The sequence below is a fragment of the Astatotilapia calliptera genome, chromosome 20 (assembly GCF_900246225.1).
Source record: "Astatotilapia calliptera chromosome 20, fAstCal1.2, whole genome shotgun sequence".
Lineage (NCBI taxonomy): Eukaryota > Metazoa > Chordata > Actinopteri > Cichliformes > Cichlidae > Astatotilapia > Astatotilapia calliptera.
This window is the reverse complement of record NC_039321.1, coordinates 14,981,167-14,999,172: the sequence shown is the minus strand read 5'-3', so window position 1 is coordinate 14,999,172 and position 18,006 is coordinate 14,981,167. Positions and strand designations below refer to the sequence as shown.

Sequence of the window (18,006 nt, the reverse complement as noted above, 5' to 3'; positions counted from 1 at the left end):
ATTTTTTTGTCTAAAATAACATTGTTTACAAAAAGGTGCCAAAAACACCCGATGTATCAAATGCGATACACTAAATATGTCATACACAACATGATGTAGCAAAAAAAAAAAACCCGTGGATTTTGTTATGAGGGTTAATAGACATCTTAGTTCCAAAAAAAAAAATCTGAATTTTCTTGCTATTTTTTTTTTTTTTGATGGGTTGGGTCTTACAAAGTTAAACGCCAGACTTCACGTGATCATTTTTGGCCACTTCCAGCACCCGTTCCGTAAATTCACGAGGAGACGCGCAACAAAATCGAACCGCTGCTGGTTCGGCAGGAATTTAGCCATCGACGATTCACTTCATCGCAGTGGGAGTTTTGCGTAAGCTAACGTTTGTCACTGGTTAGTGTTAAATTACGTTTCTGTGTGGCTGGTGTAAAGTTGTGTTAGTAGGTTTTGCGAAATTTCGCGTAGCGATATCTTGAATATAATCTTTAGATTTGCTAAGAGTGTTAGCCGGGCAGTGCTACCAGATTTGTAGCTTAGGTTACCAGTTTGTTTGCAGTTGCTAGCCCAGTGTTGTGGTCTCGTTACAGGACGTGTTTAAAATGAGCTAACGCTAGAAAGCTGATCCGTGAGTTTGACTAATCAACTGGTAACGTTTACTAACCTGCCATCGTAAAATTGACCATTTATCAAATTTCTTTCTAAAGGCTGTCATTTAATTATCTGACATTCCAACTTTAAACCAAGGTGAGGTTTCTTCACCTAATTAGCTGAAATCCAGTTAGCCAATTTAAAGTAGTGTCATTGCTATGTACTCTGACAGAACAGTGTATCAGTGCGATTGTTTTTTTCAGTTTGCATGTGAATAGGAAAACGGTTATTCATTTAAACAACTATATTTAGCTTAATGTGTGATTATGCCTGTTGCTGTGGTATTTTACGGTGATAGCTGCAAAAGTCTTAGGAAGCTTAGTTTTATGTGCAAGGGAACGGCTGCTCAGATGTGTCAGGTAAGCGGTCTCGCTGCCTATCCGATACCTTAACCAAGTGGGTTTCTCTTTGTCCTTAAAGGTAGTTAAAAATACTTTTAACCCTTCCCGAATCAACTAAACCTGTTAACAGAGACTGAAGAAATAACAGTCATTAGCATGTGTCCAAAACATCTATATGTTGTCATAAAGAGACACCAGCTGTTTGAATTAGGGCTGGTATTTAGTTCTTTGTAATACCCCTTTCTAACACAAGGTAGTGCAGTGAGCTAGTGGAACCATCATCTTCCACAAAGTTGTGCAGAAGCGAGGATATCTAAAAACACATAAAATTTAAAGAAGTTAGGCACTAGTACTTATCCTAAATCAAAACACCTGCTTGTAAGCAGTGCCATCCGGTGGCAGAATTTCACTTTAACCTGTGCGATGCTTTAACCATGATCTGAGATGTAATTCACTGATTGTTTTCACCCCAGCAGTGTCAGATTTGGGCAATCTATTGCTGAAGTGTTACTAAAGCTGCTCTTTAGGAAGACAAGGTGCCAAGCAGCAAGGATTGGCAGGTGCTCCTCACCATGTCCAAGAGCAAGAGCTCGGAGTCAGTCAAGGTGGTGGTCCGTTGCCGTCCTATGAACGAGAAAGAGCGGGCCGCCAAGTATGAGAGTGTGGTGTCTGTTGATGTCAAACTGGGCCAAATTATTGTGAGAAACCCAAGGGAGTCCTCGGGCAACGAACTGCCCAAAATCTTTACATTTGATGCTGTTTATGGTTGGAACTCCAAACAGCTAGAAATGTATGATGAAACCTTCAGGCCCCTGGTTGAGTCTGTTCTTCTGGGATTTAATGGGACCATCTTTGCTTATGGCCAGACGGGTACAGGGAAGACTTACACTATGGAAGGGGTGAGAAATGATCCGGAGAAGAGAGGAGTGATCCCAAACTCCTTTGAGCACATCTTCACACACATTTCACGTTCACAGAACCAACAGTACCTTGTCAGAGCGTCATACTTAGAAATCTACCAGGAGGAGATCAGAGACTTGCTCTCAAAAGATCAGTCACGTCGTCTCGAGCTCAGGGAGAGGCCCGACACGGGTGTGTATGTTAAAGATCTTTCATCATTTGTTACCAAGAGTGTGCGAGAGATCGAGCATGTCATGAATGTGGGAAACCAGAATCGATCAGTTGGAGCCACTAATATGAATGAGCACAGCTCACGCTCTCACGCCATTTTTGTCATCACGGTGGAGTGCAGTGAGTTGGGTGTGGATGGAGAGAACCACATAAGAGTTGGCAAACTCAACCTGGTGGATTTAGCTGGCAGTGAAAGGCAAACCAAGACTGGAGCTCAGGGGGAGAGGCTTAAAGAAGCCACAAAGATAAATCTATCCCTTTCTGCTCTTGGTAATGTCATATCAGCTCTGGTGGATGGCAGGAGCAGCCACATCCCTTACCGAGACTCGAAGCTGACACGTCTGCTGCAGGACTCCCTAGGGGGCAATGCCCGCACTGTCATGGTTGCCAACATTGGCCCAGCATCCTACAATGTGGAGGAGACCTTAACAACTCTGCGCTATTCAAACAGGGCAAAAAATATCAAGAACAAACCACGTATCAATGAAGATCCCAAAGATGCCCTGCTCAGGGAGTTTCAGGAGGAGATTGCCAGGCTGAAGGCGCAGCTGCAGAAACGCTCAGGAAAGAAAAAGAGAAGGCTGAGGAGGAGAGCTGGGGAAGGGAGCGATGATGAGGGTCTGGAAAGTGGCGAGACAGAGGACGATGAGGAAGATGGAGACGACAAGGGGGACTACTGGAGAGAACAGCAGGAGAAGTTGGAAAAGGAGAGAAAGGCAATCCTGGAGGATCACAGCCTGGTAGCTGAGGAGAAAGCCCGGCTTCTTAAAGAGAAAGAGAGGAAAATGGAAGACTTCCGGAAGGAGAGGGAGGCCGGAGAGAAGCTTGCAGCCAAAGTTAAGGTAAGCAGATTTTTTTTTTTTTTTTTAAGTACCAAGAGTTTCAAGAAGTTTGTCATTTCGTATGGTGTTACCCAGGCTGAAATGAAACACTCATCAGCTGGTGAAATAGTCAATAAAATGTTTTTAAAAAGGCAGTAATAAATCATAACAATAAACGGGGATAAAAAAAACAAAAAACAAAATCTAAATTCTAAAACAAACTCAAGTCTAAATAGTCACACTAATTCCGATAGCAGCAGCAGTCCTTTCACAGAAGGGGGTAATTAAATTAAGTCGTGTGTGTATTTGAGCTGTATATTGTATGCGTGTGTGCATGCATGTGTAGATAGGGGTTATCAAAGTCCGCTTGTAGATCTTACAGTATAGCTTTGTGAATAGCGGAATGGATGGGGAGGGGGCACAGTTCATTTGTCAGTCTCGCTGCTTGTGCAAAGAACCCTTCCAGCATCCTGGTGGTTCTGCAGCTGATACTCCTCTCTCTTGCCAGACAGCAGGAGGGAGAACAGGCTATGAGAGGGGTGGTGGGAGTCTCTGATGATGGAGATAGCTAAGTGTATGCAGCTCTGTTTGTAGATTTCTTCCAGAGACGAGAGAGGGGCACCAACAATCCTCCTGGCAGTCTATTGAGTTGTTGCTTTTCATTGGACTTGCAGCTGCCAAACCAAGATGTAAAACTTTGTGTCAGGATGTTTTTAATGGTGCCTCTGCAAAAAGTTGTGAGGTGAAGTGTGGAGAGTCCTGCTTTTCTGAGTCTCCTGAGGGAGTGGAGACGCTTTTGTGCTTTTTCTTTTTGTTTCAATTTAAACTGCTGTGGTATTAACTCTAGGTGCACACCCAGAAACTTAACACTGCTGGCCCTCTCTACAGCAGCACCATCTATGGTGAGGTCTGTGAACTCTGCCAGACTTCCTGAAATCAATTACCATCTCTTTTGTTTTATACACATTGATGGTGGGATTATGAGATCTACACCACACTTCAAGCTGCTCCATGTCCATTATATAAGTGGACTCATCACTCATGTCAGTGATGAGGCCAACCACTGTTGAGTCATCTACAAACTTCACAATTTGGTTAGAGTCATGTGTGAGCAGACTGAACAACAGCGGGCTCAGGACACCCCCCTGAGGAGAGCCTGTACTCGGTAAGATAGTCTTTGATGTGTGGCTGCCCACCTTGACTGTCTGTTGCCGCTTTGTCAGGAAGCTGAAAACCCAGTTGGAGGTTGCAGGGTTCACGCCTAATAGAATCAGCTTTTCCACCAACTGCTGTGGAATGATCGTGTTAAAAGCTGAGACAAAGTCAATGAAAATGACTCTGGCATAGGTGTTCTTCCTTTTAGAACTAGCTGTGGCTCCGTAGTGCAGTGGTTCACACATTCACTTAAGAAACAAAAGATCCCTGGATGTAGACACAAAGAAGGGTATCCAGTGTGTTAAAAATAACACACAAATCTGTCAAATCAAACATGAGCACCTATGTGCTGTGGGGAACTTCTACTTATCTGTTGAAGCAATTTTGAACAAAAGGAAGCGTTCAAGCTCAAAATTATTTAAATTACACTCACAAAAGTTACCATAGCTTCTTTGAGGTTGTACTGGTCCTGTGCTTGGAGTCATTTTCTTTTATCCCTTGTGTGACTTAAAGAGATCTTTTCCTAATTTTTATTTGCATCCAGGCGATGGAGAGTAAGCTCCTAGTAGGGGGGAAGAACATTGTGGATCACACCAATGAGCAGCAAAGAATGCTGGAGCAAAAGAGGCAGGAGATTGCTGAACAGGTATAGTAAAGGGGTTGGCACCAAGGCCAAGTACAGGGGTAATACTTTCTATATTACCAAAACATTACTCTGCTAGCAGTTTTCTATCCCATGTACTTATGATTCCAAATTCATCAAATTCCTTGTTAGGCATTTCAGACTTCTTCAGCAGACTAGGCACTGATTTTTGAAAGTGAACATTTTTGTCCATTTAGTACCAGACGAAAACATCTTTCAGCCAGTAAATTGTCTTTGATCTCAGAGACAGAACCCATTAAAAGTTGTGAACACATGCAAGTTTGTTTATGTGTGTCCAGAAACGGCGAGAGCGAGAGATGCAGCAGCAAATGGAAAGTCGTGATGAAGAGACACTGGAGCTTAAGGAGACCTACACTTCTCTGCAACAGGAAGTTGACATTAAAACCAAGAAGCTGAAAAAGGTGAGGATGGTTGTCACATTTGCCCAAGGCATTATCAACAAATTTGGTTCACATGGGTATGGAAGAATTCTGAATTGATTCCCAAATGTCAAAATAGTTTTTGTTTTCATGTTGACACAAAAGAAAAAGAGGAACTGAGTTCTGAGAGTACTCTTAAAAAAAAAAAAAAAAAAGGCTATGATTTTACAATATCAGCCCCTGACATTTAAAATGAATATAGAAATAGAAATTAATGAAAGTGAAAACAAGTGAAAAGTGTTTTGCTTTGTTACCAAAGATTAATGATGGCATTGCAGAGTATAGAGTCGTTGATAAACCAGACTGGCTGGAAACAAACTCTCCACTTTATGTAGAATGAGGTAAACCTGCAGTGTAAACATGGTATCTTTCATTTCAAAAGCCATTACCCTAATCTCCAGCTGATGGCCGTCTATCTCTGAGCCTCGTTTTCCCCAGAGTTCTCTTCCTGTTAAAAGGGCTTCTTCCTCCCCATCATTATTACCAGATCTCAGTAACCTTATAGAATTTTTTTTATTACAATATAAGCACATTGAGGTGATTGTGAGCTGACTCAATTGAACTGAACGTTTACAATGCTGTGAAAGTATTTGCCCCCTTCCTGAGTTAGATTTTTTTGCATATTTGTCTTACTTAAATGATGTAATCATTTCAAAACCTTTCATATTTACTCGGGCTATCTTTGTCTAGTATTAAAATTTGTTTAATATGAAAATAATTGTGCTGAATGTGCAACAAACTATATCAACATGTATATGGATTTGGATGGTAAAAAAAATGTTGAATTTCATAACCTTCATTTAACAAAAAATAAGAAATAAATAAATAAAACGATCAGAATCTAATATTGAGATTGACAAAGTTGGCATACCTTGTCATCATAATGACACTGTTGAAGGTACAGTGTTTTTGGTTTGTCGGGTAATAAAGTTTCTTGCAAGTAAGTAGGTCAACTGCTATTTTAAGTCGGGTATTGTCTGTGGTGTTCTATTTGGGTTGTTCATTATTCCTTATGACAATCAGGCTTTTAAACAAAAACATTTAAGGCTGAATGCTCTAACAGTCTTTTTCTGGTCACTCTAGTTTTCTCTTTCTCTCTCCTCTAGCTGTTTTCCAAGCTGCAGTCAGTGAAGGCAGAAATCCAAGATCTCCAAGAAGCACACATCAACGAGCGCCAGGAGATGGAGCAGATCCAAAACGAACTCACCAGGGACCTCAAACTCAAGTATGAAGTCTGCATATCAATGTTGGCCCGACACAAATCTCTGATCAAGACTGGTTCATGTGATCGAGGAGGAACCGTAAAAAGATTGCTAGCGAATTAGTGGAGCTTCTTGTGCTTTAAGACTCTTTCTCACTGTAGTGCATGGAAATGAAATATTTAATGAGGAACAGATACATTACATTCAAATGCTTTCAACCTTTCCTGTTTTAAATAACATGTCTGAGTTTTCTTTGTCTCTCTCTGTCTCCCTGTCTGTCTATTAAATGTTCATGTGTTTCTTTCAGACATCTGATTATTGAAAACTTCATTCCTCTAGAGGAGAAAAACAAAATAGTCAACAGGGCTTTCTTCGATGAGGAGCCTGAGGAATGGAAGATGAAGCCCATCACACGTATTGAGGAGTAAGTCTGGGAATATTCAGAGTGGGTCTTTCCATCTCAAATCATAACATTTTTAGAATGTTTTCTGCTTGACTAGCTTATATTTACCTTTCTTTGTATAGGTTCACAAATAGTGCTTTTCCTCTACTACCTACTCGACTCTGTTTTGGTTGTCCATTACAATCGAGTACCACCCAATGTACGTGGGGTCGTTCTAAACACCACAACAAAGGAACACATTGAGTCGGTGATATACTTGCTGCTCGGTCTGGAACCACGCTGTTGTTTTTTGTGTAGCCATTTTCCTCATTGCAGGGATTCATAAGTAGAAGTTTTGCTTCTCGTGAAGGAGACTTATCGAATGACATCACTGACTAGCCAATCGGTGGCATGCAGTCTTGACGTCATGTTTTCTGATCACTTTAGATCGCTTGGAATTCCGGCCAAGTAGGTACTAAAAAAGTACCTGGTACCAGGTACTGCCACCTAATGGAAAACCCTAAAAACCGAGCCGACCTGACCCTAATAGGTTCTACTGGAAAAGAGCTAAAACAGACAAGTGTTGGAGAACCAGCTGTGGAACCTGTGCCTTATTAGGAAAGGGAAACTAAAAGTCCCTTCAATAGATGCTGTTTGGCATGCAATTCTAGCAAATGGTGCACACAGTTGCTCATTATAGTGCTGCAGAGTGGCAGAGCTGGCAACTGATTTATTGTAAAACACCAAAGCAAGAAGCAAATTTCCCATGCTGCTTTGTAATACTCCTTTTCTCTCTCTCTCTTTCTCACTCAGTGACCATCAGATGATGAGCAGGCCTCGGTCTGCAGTCGGCTACTGGAGGCCCCTCAGTCACCATGCCCGTGTGGCCATGATGTTGAAGCCTGACATGAGATACAAAGTAAGCTTTTCTCCCTCTCCTTTATAGTGTTGTTATTATAGTTAAGTTATCACTGCATATAAAACTGTATTTTCCCTCAGCTGTAGAAAGCTGATGGGGACAACAAAGGTTGTGCATGGGAGCACAACGCGTTGAAATTCACCTCACTCTCATACAGGGCTCTAGCGTGCGACCAATTTGGTCGCATATGCAACCTAATTTCTCAATGGTGCAACCTAATTTCTCAATGGTGCAACTAAAAAACTCGTAGGTCGCACCAGTGCGACCAGCCATACAAAAAGTCTCTGAAAGTCTCCGTGTGGTCAACAACAGACACACATTATGCCTATATCGAGGTCTAAACCAATCAGAGATAGTCAGGGGCGAGACCTCTCTGATTGTCCATGGTCCAGATAGTCCTGTAGTCCTAAGCGTGTGTACGTTTGAAAGTGCAGGCGGATAGAGGTGAGTAGTAGTAGTGAATGAAGCGATATCGATTCATTAAATCCTAAATCGACTTTTAAATATAAATGAAAACTGACAGCTCAATGATTCTGATGCTCCGGGTCCGTGCTTTGTGTTTACTTCTTATTTTGCGCTAGATTCTGATGCTACAAGTTTTGTCTCTCTCCAACCAAAACTCATTGAACCAGCATCAAAAGAAGATCAAAACTGCACTTCACCTTTGATAAACATCTTCATGAATTCTCTCTTACTTTTACTGCTTTGCTTCAACCACAATAAAAATCACACTTTCTGCACAGCTCTTTCTCTCGCTCTCTCTCTCTCCATGTACTTCAAGAACAGTTTCTCGTCTAAAATCTGCATTCATTTTCTTGCTTATTTTTCACCAGTCTACCGTTGTTTACAGCGCTGTCGGACGCGTTTCCCCCCCCCCCCCCCCCAAAAAAAATTTACGTCTGACAAGAAAGCCTCATTTCTGCTGTTCAATAGCGTAGAAATGTAAACTTTCAATTAGGGCTGGGCCATTTTATACCGTTCACGGTAATACCGGTATAATGTTAGGCAACGATAGGAAAATGAAATATCGCGATAGAATGAGTAAAACGCGCATGCGCAGTGCCTTTGTTTTCATACGCACATGGCCGATTGAGTGAAACAGATGAACCAGAATTGGTTTGTAAAAATGGTGCAACTTCAGTGATGTGGAACTGATTTGGTGTTTGTCCGTCAGATACACAACAAAGCACATTTTTTTGCAGAACATGCAAGCGGCCGTCGTTATTGTCGTATTTGTCGGACTAAGATGCTCTTAAATCTGGGAGTAATCTGGGTCCTAAACTCCGTATACTTCAGGTCAAACAAACACTGCAGCATCACTGAGAGTTAAAAACTGTCTAAATTCTTTCATCTTTAATAAAACGATCAGCATTGCTGCTTTACCAGGTGTAACTATGAAGTTTAACTTCCAGGCATCCATGAAAACAAAATTTATTACATTTAACGGAGTTAGAAGTTAGCAGGAAGCTAGCGGAAGTTAGCTCGCTAGTTTCGCTAGTTACCTAAGCATGATATAGCATGTTCTGACTGAGAGATTTCTGAAAAAATTCAAACGTACAGCTCTGCTATCACGTCCAACATAAATGAAGACAGGAAACTAAACAGCAGTGACGTTTGTAGGGTTACTGAAGTTGGGCTAGCTGGTATATAATGATGTGCTACGTGATCGCTAGCGAAACAGCTATGTTAGCATAACATAAACAGTGAAGCTGGAGGACGAACACTAACACTTTTCCACTTATAAAAGTTAACGTGAAGATTCCTCATGGTTAGAGACAAATGCAATCGCATGGCAGGATGCTGTAAACGGACCAAACTTCAGTCAGGAGAACAACTGAGATAATCCATCCACAATACCAGGTTAGTCATTAATATACTGCAACAACATGGGAATAGAACAGCTGCCAGAGAATTCAACATTAATGAATCAATGGTACAGAAGTGGAGGAAGCAAGAAGAATGAGTTTAATAAAGTTTGATTTATCTGACTGCTTTGTTTCGCTTAATGTGCCTTATAATCCCGTGCACCTCATGGTCCGAAAAATACGTACTGCACACTGCAGTTTAATGTTGCAAAGCACCTCTTTTTAACTTCAGTGGATATTATACATGGTTATGCTCAGGATATGTCAGCCCATTTCTACTGGAAATGCCTTTTGGTTAAACTTTCAGCAAGGAATTTGCATTTGCACTGTTACATTTTTATAAAGCTTTAATGTACATAAAAACCAGCTTCTTGTTTAAGTGAAAATAAATGGTAGGTTGTCTTTTTGCGCTAGTAATGTTGTGGAGTTGTATTTTGTCTCGCATCAATTATATCGTCAGTTATATCGTTATCGCAAATTTTCAAATATATATCGTGATAAATATTTTTGGCCATATCGCCCTGCTCTACTTTCAATAGCTCCCATTTCATCTAATGAGGACTGTGATGGTTTTCTTTCTTTTCTTCTTGCAAAGATTAATAACATAAGAATGAACTTTTCTCATTCAGCACCTGTTATGTCTATCTCCACCTCATCACGCCCTGTCATTTTGGATACTTTCACAAACATAACATTTGCGATAAGTTTCAATCCGGCTTTCGCAGAGCTCACTCCGCAGAAACAGCCCTTCCTAGGGTCTCAAGTGACATTTTGATGAATAATGATGCAGGAAAATGCTCGGTCCTAGTTATGTTGGACCTAACATCGACTTTTGACACTGTTGACCACCACATCCTCCTTGAAAGGCTTAAACATTGGGTTGGTGTATCAGGTACTGCCTTAGGGTGGTTCTCCTCATATCTACATAACCGATCTTTTTCTGTGGTGGTCTCCGATTGTAGGTCATCCTCTACCTCCCTTACTTTTGTGGTGTCCCTCAGGGTTCGGTTTTGGGGCCTTTATTGGTTGTAATATATCTTCTCCCCTCCAGCATATAATGGGCTCTTTTGAGGACATTTCTTATCACTGTTATGCTGATGATATTCAGTTGTACATTTCTTTTAAGCCCCCAGGATTTATCTAAGCTTCAGCTTTTAAATGACTGATTCCATCAAGCACTCCAACTCAAGAAGGGGAAAACTGAAGTCCTCATATATGCTCCGGACAGACTTTATCCCAGATAGTGAAAGCCCTTGGTCCACTTTTTGTGCATGTTAAATCCTCTATCAGGAATTTAGGTGTCACTTTTGACTCGACTCTCACATTGGATCGGCATGTGAAATCTCTGGTTCGGTCTTGTTTTTATCATTTAAGAAATGACATCATTAAGCCCCATTTTTATCTCTCCCTGAACTGATAGCTATACATGCATTTATTTCCTCACGCTTGGACTATTGTATCTGTTTGTTTGTGTCTAAGCAAAGGTTCTCTGGATCGTCTGCAGGTTGTGCAAAACGCTGCAGCTAGGCTGTTGACAAAATCCTCAAAGTATTCACATGTGACACCACTGCTATTTCAGCTACACTGGCTTCCTGTTGAATTTAGAGTACATTTTAAGATCCTGGTCTTGACATTTAGAGCCTTGCATAGACTGGAACCATCCTACATCTCCGATCTGCTACAGCCCTATGTCCCTAGCAGGTCCCTGAGATCATCTGATCAGGGCTTACTTGCTATAAAACAGACTAAGATGAGAACAAAGGGTGACAGAGCTTTTGCCACTGTGGCCCCAAGACTGTGGAACTCTCTCCCTCATACATTAAGAACTGTGGACTCGGTAGTTGTTTTTTTTTAAAAAACAACAACTCAAAACTCACCTTTTTAAAACTGTTTTTGGTTAAATTTCTGCCTGTTTTATATTGTCTGTTTTACAGTTTTATTATTTGTTATCTTATGTGCAGAACTTTGTGATTCTGTCTAGAAAGGTGCTATATAAATAAAATTGTATTTATTTATTTAAAAAGCCAGGCCAGGAAAATCTCCTTCATGTTTTTCTGAGTTTTATCCTCAATTACTTTGACACAAAGGCATCTGCTGGGATTCTTACACCTCTGATGAAGTCTCACACGTGTCAGTGCTGATTAATGATCAGCATTAAAATATTTCTGATTGTCTGGGTCAAAATTGAATAGAATCAAATCAGGACCTTTCGAATCGGAATTGAATCAAATATAGAAATCGGTGATGATACCCAGCCCTAGTGAGTAGCCTAGCCCCGACAGAAGTAGATGTAGCTGTGGGTAATGAGAAAAGATGAAAAGAACGATTGATAACTTTTTTTGTTAAGTTAACGTAAAGTTATAGTGAACATGTAAAACACGGGGGTTAAGTGATGAGGTTGAAAAATTTGGGTGCATCTAACTTTTGTGCTGGTACTCTTAAAGAAAAAAAGTGCATCAGTGCAACTGTGGCAAAAAGTTAATCTAGATCCCTGCTCATAGTTGAGAAGAAGTCAACTAGGATTTACAAAATGATACCATAGGTGCATCAAACGAGCTTAAATCAAACGTCCAATTTTCTGAAGGTCTTGTGAATGTGATAACTCGAATGCTGCAGTGTAGCAGAGCTCTAGAGTGCGACCAATTTGGTCGCAAATGTGACCAAATTTTTCAGTGGTGCGACTTAAAAAAAAAAAAAAAAAAAAAAAAAAAAAAAAAAAATTTGCTTGCACCTGTGCGACCAACTGTTCGGGTAGCAAAAAAAAAAAAAAAAATCTGCAACCTTCCCTGTGGCCAACAACAGACACACATTTTGCCCCTATCGTGGACTAAACCAATCAGAGATAGTAAGGGGCGGGACCTCTCTGATTGGCCGTGGTCCAGTTGAAAGTGCAGGTGGAAGTGGGAGGTGAGTAGCTTGAATAAAGCGATATCAATTCATTAAATCCTGAATCGACTTTTAAATATAACTGTGTTTTGCCAGAAACGCCAGATTCTCAGATTAAAGCTCACAAAACCATTTCAACAACAACCAAACAGCAAATGAGAGCAGGTACACGGATTCCACACAAAGACGTAAACACAGAATGGACCGACGCATCAGAATCAACTTTCTCGGCTTTCTCACCCGACGGCCCGTAGACGTATACGCTGTCGGAGCTTAGCGATCCTGATGCGTCCGGTCCGCGCTGTGATTACGTCTTTTTGCGCTGATTCTGAGCTGCAGGTTTTGTCTCTCCAACCAAAATCCACCGAGCCAGCAGCAAAAGAAGCAGCAAACTGCGCTTCACATTTGATTAATGTCGTCATGAATTTTGCTGTTTTTCTTCCACGACTATTAAAATCACACTCCATGCACAGCTAGCGCTCTCTCTCTATCTCTCTCTGTACTTCAAGAACAGTTTCCCGTCTCCAATCTCTGTTTTCTGTATTATTCATTCGCTTATTACCCACCAGTCTACCGTTGTTTACAGCGCTGTGGCTGCTGTCTTTTTCTTTTCTTTTTTTCACTTAAATGACCTCGGACAAGAAAGCCTGTTTTTTCTGTTGTTCAATACTGAAGAAATTTAAACTTTATATGCAGAACATTGTAGAATATTTTTAAGGTTATCTGCTATAAAAAGCCAGACCAGGAAAATCTCCTTCATGTTTTTCTGTTTTATTCTCAGTTACTTTCACACAAAGGCATCTGCTGTGATGTTCACAATTCTGAAGAAGTCAGTACTGATAAATGATCAGAAATAATATTTCTGACTGTCTGAGGCTAAGTTGAATCGAATCGGGACTTTGAAAACCGGAATCGAATGGATTATAGAAATCAGTGATGATACCCAGCCGTAGTGAGCAGCCTAGGCACGACAGAAGTGGAATAGGAAAAGAACTATTGCTAACTTTTCTGTTAAGTTAAGGCCTGATCCGTCTGAAATTCATAGCCAGTGCTCTGACACGGTGTCATCAATCTTTGAAAGCTGAAAAAGCACAGTGTATCCAGAAAAACACGTTATATTATATAAATTATTATAAAATTTGTGTGCGCCTAACTTTTGTGCCAGTACGCCTAACTTTTTAAAGTTAGGCTGAGACGTAGCAATGGCAGTTGTCAGTATTTAAAAGATTAATGTTACTGCTGCACAGGTTTAAGATTGAGCTCATTGCAAATACTTTACTGGTTATTAAACATAATGCAATGCATTATATAACATCATATTATTTTCACACTGGTGCTCTAGTAGTTTCCAATTCACAGTAGGCCCGAGGCATGGTGGTTCCTGGGTTGTTCTTAAACAGCTGGTCTTCTTCAAGATCTTGGCAAACTTATACTTGCATACAGGAGTTTGAACTGATGATCTGCAGCTGTTTATAAAAGTCTCTAAGAGACCTTCCTAACATGTGTAAATCTTCTGACCACATTTGTATATAACTGAATTTTCTCAGATGAATGTGATTCTGTGTCATTGTTCTAGGCTGAGAACATCATAATGCTGGATATGGACATTCCTGCACGGACCTCTAAAGAGTACCAGGAGCCAGTTATCGCCCCAAAGCTGGCGGCAGCTCTGGAGGATGCTCTTCGGGATGAGGATGAGATCGAGGTAGATGCCTCAAGCTTTCACAGCAGCTTGGGACAAATGCTGCCTGCTGGTGCTAGCGGCAGCCTCAAGAAGCCAAAGTCAGGGTAAGCAACAGTACCACAAGTTATATTCACCTTCGAGTGCCGCATCCTGTTAAGAAACTAGTGCTTTTTTTTTTTTTTTTTTTTTTTTTTTTGGTAATATTTTACACCCACCATGTTGCAACAGCTTTACATTGGCTTGTTGTACAAAATAATCTCTTCCTCTTTGTTTCATTTCTGTCCATATTGTACAACGCAACACAAAAGGAAGGAGACAGCAGATTGTAAATTTGCATTCAGAGGAAATGATTTACCCTGTTAAAGACTCTGCAAATTTTTGATATGTGACAGATGAACCCTGTAAACAGCATAAACTCACTGATGGTGTGACACCAAAAGGTTTTCTAACTCTATGCCAATCTTTTCTCTCCTTTAGACGACCAAGAACAGGCAAGAAGTCGAGTACCCCGACCTCTTCATACAGCCCCTCCAGCCCAGGATCCCCTCTTTATCCCCAATCCCGTGGCCTGGTGCCAAAGTGATGGTTCCTACTGCTACTGTCACTGCCTGCCAACCTGTTTTGCACCTGTCCACATTGGGAATGACCTTTAGAGGATGGGTATAAAAAAAGATTAATGCTGCTTTCTAGTTTTTAACTACACCACTGTTAACTGATCTCTTGAATACAACAAAACAATAGCAGCTGTGCATGACATTATACTGCACTGCTTTTACAGTTCCCTAGATATTGATGAATGTCAGTAATTTCGTGTGTGTGTGTGTGTGTGTGTGTGTGTGTGTGTGTGAGAGACTCATCACAATGTTCTTAACGTACAAAAAAGTAAAGGTGGGCTTAACCTTCCCTTGCACTACTTCATATCTTCCTAGATGTGTGTTAGATGTCCTTCATGTTACTGTAAATGTGGACATGTGTGTGTGGTAGTGGGGGGAGGGGGCTGAGAGCTCTGAACCTGGCACTAACATAGTTGTGTGTGTGAATGTGGTGTTGTACATCTGGCTGCATGTCTGTGCATCTTTGAATCACTGTCTGAATGGGTTTGTTTGTTTTCTGTTTTTATCCACGACTTTAATTGTTGCTTTAGAGGAGCTTTAAGATTGCGTGTGGTTGCATGTGCTGGCTTCAGTCTTAAAGGAATAGTTGCACATTTTGGCAAATACACTTACAAAAGAGAAGCGTTAAGAATTTTTACCACCTTTACGCTGAAGTGTGAAGCAGAAAGTGATCGGCTTTAGACATAGCTGGTGAAACTGCCATTTGAATTTCAAAAATTCTCGTACTAAATTTCTAATAGGGAGCATGTCAGCTCAGCTGAAAAGGCAAAACTATGCAAATGCAGACATAGAATCTAGTTAATAAATTATAAACTGAATAATAAACAAACTGCAAAGCAGTTAGTCTGTTACAATTACCAAATAAAATGTTGGTGTTTACATTTAATTGTTTTTGGTAAATCCAGTCAACCTAATGGATGTTACTCTGTACAACCTGAATATCGGTGTCAAATCTAGCTCAGCTCAGCACAACACAAAAGCAATAAGCACAAGTAAATTATTAGTCAAGTTGAATTCTCAAGCCAAAAAGAGCTTTTAAGTAGGATCTCACCAAAATGTTTTTCAGTTCTGAAACCAAAGGCATGCACATAGCGAAGCCTGTTTGCATGTGAAAATGCGACCAGTGTCAAAAGAGGAAATGGTTGTAGCCTTTTGCTTTGATTACTTCCCTTTAAAAGTGATGTTATTGGATTTGTTACCCAGTCAGCATATTTTAAGTTATTAAATAGTTACATTTCCCTTGTAATGCAGTGCCACAGTACCTTTGCCATACTGTGGCTAACTTTATGTCGTGATGATTCACAAGCTAGTTGGTAGCTTACCATGAACAATCCGCATCCCTCAGCTGTAAAAGCTGCATGTGCTGTAGACAGTACTGAAAGGTTTACTAATAGCAGTCAGAGCTCAAACTATGTGATGTCACTCTTTCTAAATGAGCACAAACACATTTAAAATGAAATATTTATTGGAAAAAAATACACACGACATATGATTGAGTACCTTAGAACTGTTTTTGTTCTTCAGCTGAGCCAAGCTAAGCTTCTTAGTTTCTGCTTGTGGTTTATGTAGCGTACAGATTTCACACTAATACATAAGCAAACTTTCTCAAATGGTGGACTATTTCTTTAAGTCTGCAAGTGTGCAGGTCAGGAAATAAAGCATGCTCCAGATCTGGACTCAGTCACGAGTTGCTGTAATCAGTAGATGCTGTTATTCCTGAGACACACAAGGGAGGTGGGGAACATGGGGGGAGAGCCCGACACATGTACCCTCTGTGGACAGTTTCTAGGTTGCATGACATAGCAGTTGGCCACCAGACCAGAGATCAGCTTGAACTACAGCCTGAGCCACGTCAAAAGTACTGTCCTGGAATGTGCCTCAGATTTGTCAGGGTTCCATGGTGCCTTAATCTGCATCCTCAGTCTCTGCTCCTTCATTTGAGCCGTGCACACACAGGCCTCCCAGTCTTCGTCGGCTCATCTACAAATTCATTCCAGGATCAGAGAATCGTTAAGAGCGTGAAGTTCAGTCGGGGGCATCCTGGGTCATTTGGATAAGCACCACTGCAAAGTTGGGCAGATGAAGGGTCAACATATTTTCCTTGTGATTTTTATTTTTATCTACCTTGGTATTTGTGTGAGTGTAAAAGAACATTAAACCCCCACAGACACACCATTCAACATTTGCCTCCAGGTGGACAATATGCAGTTTTAACCGTCATGGTTCAGCCTGCCTCTCTGCTGCTCTCTGTTCCCCATATTCTTAACCGTGAAGGGGTGCGCTCTCTGCTCGCTGCTACCATGCAGGGTTTTCCAACCCACTGTGTCATTTCAGCAAGCGTGGGTCAAGTGGCAAATCTTTTTAAAATACTTGTGATGTGTGCAGTTTGTGAGTTGAAGACTTGTAAACCATCAGGGCTATGTCTCTAACAATCCCTGTGAGGTCTAGGTAGCCCTAACTCTACCTCTGTGCAATAAAAGTATGTGACTTTTTTTTTCTTCTTTTTTTTTTTTTTTTTTTGAAAATTGTTTTCCTAAGTCGTGGCAATCGGGGAGAAAACAAGGAAAAAATTTTTTAACTAACGTCTATTTACATTTATCCCAAAACCTTCCCCCCCCCCTCTTTTCAAACCACCGACTTAAAGTTGGGGTCCGACCTCACAGGGTACCTCAAGGATCTCTCTGCTGTTTGACCCATGCCTGCGTATCTATTTAGATACTGTAATGAATATAACTTGTTTAAAGGCAATCCTTAGTCACTTTTAGATCTGTAAGAAACACATGAGTTTCCATATTGAAAAAGTCTAACTTATTACAATCCTATGTTTTTATATACAAATGTAGATATAATTTTTTATTCATTCTTTTTCTTGAAAATAGATTGTTGTTATTTTATTTTTGGAGCTCTGTAATTTAATGTTGAAATGTTGTTTTTTTTTTTTCATCATATATATATTATGTGTCTTTGTATTTGGCAAGTTACAGGCTTGTTTTCCCCACTTAGTTGATGAGTTTTCCACATGGATGTTGAAAGCATGGGTCATGTTGTTGATGTGGGCCTGTGCAGAGAGTCACGGTTCAGTATTGGCACATTAGCTGTAAGTTGTACTTCACAAACATAAATATTAAAATAAGAGCTAACATTGAAATGCTGTATACGCATGACTTTAGCACGCTTGAGTAACATGTTTTGGTTGTGACTGTGTTCATCGGTCATAGAAAGTTAGTGAACAAAATGTGAATGTATAATTTAATTGAAAAATCTTGTATCACTGGATCCAA

General features: G+C 40.6%; 1 protein-coding gene across 4 annotated transcripts; it reads left to right on the top strand.

Moving 5' to 3' along the window:
* The first annotated feature begins 171 nt into the window (after positions 1-171).
* On the top strand, positions 172-17,233 carry kif3b (kinesin family member 3B). 4 transcript variants are annotated; one of them, XM_026153360.1, is made up of 9 exons: positions 172-366; positions 1,460-2,956; positions 4,635-4,736; positions 5,033-5,155; positions 6,280-6,398; positions 6,683-6,799; positions 7,571-7,676; positions 14,004-14,215; positions 14,589-17,233. In XM_026153360.1, the coding sequence occupies exons 2-9, from the start codon at positions 1,556-1,558 to the stop codon at positions 14,692-14,694; spliced, it is 2,286 nt and encodes a 761-aa protein (XP_026009145.1). In that variant the 5' UTR covers positions 172-366; positions 1,460-1,555; the 3' UTR covers positions 14,695-17,233. The 4 variants fall into 4 exon arrangements, with proteins under 4 accessions (XP_026009145.1, XP_026009146.1, XP_026009147.1 ...); XM_026153361.1 differs by having other exon boundaries at positions 1,457-2,956; XM_026153362.1 differs by having other exon boundaries at positions 172-387.
* The last annotated feature ends 773 nt before the right edge of the window (positions 17,234-18,006 follow it).